A 6,000-nucleotide genomic window follows, 5' to 3' on the forward strand; every position below is an offset into this window, starting at 1 on the left:
CACCTTTGCAACAAGCTTCCAGGAAGATTAGATGACAGCAGAAGAGACCTGACTGTACCAAAGGGCGACTTTTAATAGCCAGTTTGTTAACAAGAATCAATTTGAGAGCAGGTCCCACAGAAGCTACAGCACCATCCAGACCTGAACCTGAACTCACAGCTCTGATGCACTGCTGTCACCTGGGCTGGCTGCTGTGGTGTGACACTGCATGGCAGCATTGAAAGAGCTCTTGTTCTGCCATGGTGTGAATAAACTTTGTGAATCTTCGCACAGTTTTTATGCTTTCTTATCAAAACAAGAGTTTTCATGCTGTGCCCACCTCAGCCAAAGCCTGGAGGTTATTTGCTGTGACCTGTGTCCTTTCAGTTGGTCAACCCTGGTCAGTCAGTTTTACTTTGTTCTGGCAATACTTGATGCTCTTAGCCTTCACTATCAAATTATGCAGGGCTCTCAAGAGGTGGGTATAGGATGTGAGCAACAACTACTTCTTTGCCACTTACATATTTATAACTCTTGAATTGCATCAGAACATCATTTTGCTGGAAGCACTGACCCCTCCTAGTCCAGTCCACCAGGTCAGATACATGCTGGCTAGCTGCTGCTGTTGCACTGTGATTAATTTGGAGTTGGGCAAATGCAGTTAGCTTTCAACTTCAAAACCCTATGTGCATCAGAAGTATGTGTATGTGCAACTGCAGTGGCAATAGCTGTCTCTAGCTAGTCGAAGATACAGACACAGAGTGGTTAAGCTAACAAGGTGTCATCATATCTTACTGCATAATGTGAAAGCCTGTAGCCATCTGCAATATGCAGAGAGGCAACAAAATGCTGTGGTATCTTGCTCTTCCTACTCTGCCAGGTGGCAAAAGCAGGTAGTCACCAGAGCTACACATTGTGAATTCCCCTTTTGTATAGAGTTGCAACATGTGGGCCTCCCATATTTGCAGCATCAAGGTTTTTCTCCTTGATTTCAGTAGGGTTGGTACATCTGCATTATTTTCTGCAGTTTGTGCAGTGTCAAATGAGTCTTGGCTCTCTAAGAAGTAAAACAGCTTTGAAGTATTGGAGTGTTGTTACTGTTGAGAGTGGTAAGTGATCTCAGGGACTACAGCAGCTAAATCTCTGTAACTCCAAATAGAACAAAGGACTCTTTTGAGCCATGAGTGTGGTTTCCTTCTCTGCATTGTTGGACCCAGATCACTGATGTATTTTCTGTTCTCCTCACAGTAACAAGGGAATGGAGCATCTCCTCAGCATGAAGTGCAAAAATGTGGTCCCAGTGTATGACTTGCTCTTGGAGATGTTGAATGCACACACTCTCCGAGGGCAAAGGAAGTCCCCACTCACACATCCTGAGTTTGGCACATTAGAACAAATGGAGAGTGGAGACACTCTGAGGAATGGGGCAGCCCAGTAATTGTGTCAAAAATTGGAAATATGAAGCTTCTTCAAAGGTATGACAGAAAACAAAGCTACTGTGATGGGACTGCTGAAGCATCACCAGGTGTGAGTCCTCATCTCTTCTGGATTTGCCCATGGGTTTCTCAGGAAAGGCTTGTGGGACGCATGCCTCTGTCCATATTTACGACATGGTAACAGCTGCACTTTTATAGTGCCTTTTCTGAGACTCTTCAAAAGCACCTTATGAAGTTAAGCCTCAGAACAGCACTGTGAGAGAAGGAATTCTGCCTCTCCTCTCCAGAGGCAGGCGAAATAAGACAGAGATGATGGGACTGGTTTAAGGGGATGAACTCTGCGTCAGGGTTAGGAGTGAGCAGTTAGGTCTCCGTCCTCACAACAAGGCTTTTAAGTACTCACCACCTAAACTCTTCTTTAAGTCTGAGACTGTATGAAACACAGAACAGCCCCATTTGGGACAAATCTGCTTACCTGCATGTGCTGGTCCCTGGGGAATACCTGCTTTGCAGCTGATCTAGGAAGAGTGCCGAGATACATACAGCATAAAAGAGTTTCTTCTGTTCTTAAATATACAACAGCTGCAAGGGCGTTCCTTTTAAGGTCATTCAGAATAGCTTCTAGGGCCAGTTCAGAGCCTCTTCAGAAATGTTACACCATGGTTCAGTTTCTATTTTGTGAGCCTACTCTTAACACTCACATAATTACCTATGTATAATTCTTCAGTGCTTTAAACAATGACCAAACTGTCTCAATAGTTCAATCAGTTCTGATCTTTAAAATGTCTTTTGTCTGTGAGATTTATTTGTTGTTTATATCTTTATTAATGACTTTCAATCTATTACTATCGTTAGACACAAGAGGTTCCTCTGTGGATAGTAACTGCATTTGTATATGGTTTGCTAATCAGTACTTGCAAAATCAGCTAGAAACAAATCCTCTTCCCGCCTCTTTTGACTCACATGTAGAATTAGTCCTGCCTACCCAAGACCTCCTGTAACCATCTTGCAGGGGGTGAGATGGTGGACAGCTCGGACCTGCTTTTGCCTGCTGCCCCCAGGTTTGCTGCTTGCCTGTTTTCAAAGTTCATGGCACCTTATGCTGTGGTTCTCATATCTTGTATGGGGGTGTTCCAAGAGTCAGCAGGTGATGGTTCTGGCACTTCCTGTGATTTGCAAGTCTAATGACTTGTTCGAGTCTCACTGAGGGTGCAGAGCAAGATAGTATCATTTTGGCAACTGACAATATTGCATTTTGATGTGAGCTAGGATTGCAATCGCTCACAGTGGGTATGTGTAAATAAAATACATGCATGTTCTGGGCATTCCAGGTACAGTGAAATTGAATTGAGATCACACCAAAGGTCTGCTTGGAGCCAATGATCTTTTTGGTTTGGGGACTTTGATTAGAATGTCATTTGCACCTTTGAATACTAGTCAAACCTTTGAGCTTGGTGGTCTTTTTTTTTTTAAGCCAAGGGCAATATTTTTGATAGGAAGGGCATAAAGAGTTTTCACTGACTTACACAAATCTGTTGTCTTATTTTGCTCCTGTACTATACCAAATGCTGCTGATAGTCCAATTTTTACTAGCTACCTTTTTATTGTTTTTAAGAAACTGTAACATAGCAGTGCTCTTCTAAATAAGTGTGGTATTTGCTACCAAAAAGGCAGAAAAACATGTGAGTGCATTCTGGAATTCATGGGTACCTCCATTTTGAGGGAAGTTTTGCTGTGGATCAGACGCGTTTCAGTGTTCTTTGGGCTTGATCACGTTCTGGCTTCAGTGCCTCTGGCCTTGTTCTTTTGTTTTCCTTATCCTGTGTAATCTTTTTTGTTTAATACAGTTTTTCAAAGAAATGTTTAAGTGACTTTGCTTGTTGGCTTGCTTTGTTTTAGAAGTGCAGAAATTGTGTGCAGTTTTGAAACAAACCCACTGACATGAACATGGGGCAGAGCTGGGTATAAATCATAAAACTAACTCTTAAATGGACACTTGCTCTGGACTGACTCTGTATAAGGATGATGCTGCAGATTCGTGCCATGTGTTGTGACTCACTTGTTTCTAGCACAGTGAAAACAGGCAAATGATGTGATTTTAACAGTAACTTTTGTCTTGTTGAACATAACTTTATTAAAAATTACTACTAGTGTTTTGAAATGGGCAAAAGCCAATAGCTGTTGCCTCTCCTGATTAGTGTAACTGTGTTCACATTTGGATAAGGAGAAGGTGCACATCTCTAAACCAGCACAGGTTATAAACCAGGACCTGTATGACAAAATGACTGAGCAACAGCATCTTGGTCTCCTGAGGGAGGAGCAGGGTTTATCATGGGTCTGTATCACACAGATTTTCTCAGATGCTGTGTTCCTGGTGTGGACTATGTCCATGTCCCTGACAGGCCTGAGCTGAGCTGCCAAGCTGTGTTTCAGTTCAGATACTGGGAGGGAGGGTGTTCCCTTTTCAGCATGAATGAACTGTGAATGAGCTGTGAGGGTTGTGGAGAGAGAAGAGTGAGGCTGGGTTCTTGCTTTCCTTAGCAAGTCCAGCAGTGCCTCTCCTCTGCTCAAGTTCTCCATCACCTGTACTAAGAATTTGTCTGTAACACACTCCAGCAGTTGCCTGGACATAGAGTTCACACATCTGCTTTTCCAGCAGATGTCTGGGTAGTTGAAGTTCCCCTCAGGATCATTGCCTGTGAATGTAATTTCAAACTGCTTGCAGAAGATTCAAAATACAAATGTGTCAACTGTTACGAAAGTTTCATGTGGAAGTTCAGCTTGATCATGCTGAATATCACCAATAGCCATGGCCATAACTGTGATCTGAAAGGCACAGAGCTGCTGCTTCTGGGTGCTCTGATGGTTTTGGAGCCTAACTGCATGGAATGCAAGGCTGACCTCTTCCCTTTAAGCTGGGCCCAAATGATTTTCTAAAGCTGGCAGAGAGATCCTGCTTTTGTGAAACCACAGTTGGTCCTATGTTCAAGTAACAGAAAACAGCTGTGCACTGATGAAATAGCTCTTATTCCTAGGATATGCTTCAACCCACCTACGCTAAAAATCCAGTTGTGGTTATGGGTCTACTTAGATCTAAGCACAGTGAGTGCACAGCAAAGCTAGATGGCACTCGCTCCCTTTCCTGCCCTTCCCACCAAGGTAAGTGCCCATGGGAGCCAGGCTGCTCATGAGCAAAGGTTAAAAACAAAGGATGGATTTTCATGGCTTTGTCTGAGATGCCTGAAAGTGAACACAGTCTAAGAGTCTGTCACAAGAATGCCTGTTTTATAGGGCTGCATACTGATCATATATACATTCAATGTATTCTGTCCAGCTCTGTGGAAGGCAGGGTAGGTTATAACTTATGTTCCTGGCTGCTGTGAGGGTATGCAGGCACAGATGGTCACTACCATAGCAGCTGCTTTTAGTCTTGACCAGGCTGTAGGCTGCACCATTTCTTTCCAGTGGCACAGAGTTCTGTGATCCTTCCATACAGCTGCAAGTAAAAGAAGTACCTTTGCTATCATCACCATTCACCTCGGAACAATTTGTTTGCTGTTAGTTGTGTCTCCCAAGGTAAAGATTCTGCAAAGCAGCTAAGGATGTGGTGAGCTCTTGTGCAGACTCCACACCTAAACCAGTACTAAAGAGAATGCTGTGAGAGGGGCATGTGAAAAAAGCCAGTGGGTTGCTACAATATGGAAACTAAATATTATTTACATTCATTTTTCACAGTGTTTTACTGCTGAAGTGTGGTGAGTTAAACAGCACACTCTTTCATAGCCAAGACTTCACTTTATTTAATGAGGTTTTTTAACTCTCCATCTTTGCAAGGAGGATTCACCTATACTCCTCATGTATTGTTGAGTGTCAGCAATTTCAGTTTCGGTGCATGAAGATATTGAGATTGCTATGCTATAAAATGGCAACCTCTGCTGCTACTGCCTGAACAGGCAAAACCTTCTTTACTCATAATATCATATACAAAGGAGCTGGCATAGCCAGTAACAGTGCTTAGGGCACATTTTCTATGTCCATTTCCCCCAGAATTTCCTGAGTCCTATTTTGTATGTGGTTTCAGTTTAAATATTTCACCCTCACTGTGAGTTTGACTGAAGTTGGTACCTTTTAAAATACTTTATGTATGCTATACTAATGTGACCCTCCCACAAACCCATTTCTATCAGCTGCTCTAGAGCTCTGTGATCTTACAGAATTGATCTGGTGAGGTGTGTTTCATTCAGTTGTAGATTGTTGTGGCTGAATAAACGGGCACCACGAAACCTAAATCTATGGGGTTTTTGTTCATTTCTTTCCTGAAGCTGAGCTCGTCCTGGTTGTGTGACTGTATAATGCATACGATTAGAGTGTCTGTGAATGTCTCATCCCTACCTCTGTGGCCACTCCACAAGCAGTAAGTTCAGTTACTTTGTCAAGTACTTCAGTTATAGAATGACAGAATTATTTTGGTTGGAAAAGACCTCTAAGATCATCAAGTCCAACTGTTGAGCATGGCTGCTAAATGGTGTCCCGAAGTGCCATGTCTACTTGTTTTTTTAACACCTCCAGGGACAGTGACTCCACC

General features: G+C 42.9%; 1 protein-coding gene across 4 annotated transcripts in view; it reads left to right on the plus strand.

Moving 5' to 3' along the window:
- ESR2 (estrogen receptor 2) overlaps positions 1-5,793 on the plus strand; it is a 49,449-nt gene extending 43,656 nt beyond the window's left edge. For all 4 annotated transcript variants that reach the window (XM_068148913.1, XM_068148912.1, XM_068148914.1 and 1 more), the window contains exon 9: positions 1,228-5,793. In XM_068148913.1, coding sequence (XP_068005014.1) covers positions 1,228-1,417 — 190 coding nt within the window. In that variant the 3' untranslated portion in view covers positions 1,418-5,793. The remainder of the gene's footprint in view (positions 1-1,227) is intronic.
- The last annotated feature ends 207 nt before the right edge of the window (positions 5,794-6,000 follow it).

This window comes from Melanerpes formicivorus, unplaced genomic scaffold (assembly GCF_026170545.1).
Source record: "Melanerpes formicivorus ecotype bairdi unplaced genomic scaffold, bMelFor1.0.p_v2 SCAF_17, whole genome shotgun sequence".
Classification (NCBI taxonomy): domain Eukaryota; kingdom Metazoa; phylum Chordata; class Aves; order Piciformes; family Picidae; genus Melanerpes; species Melanerpes formicivorus.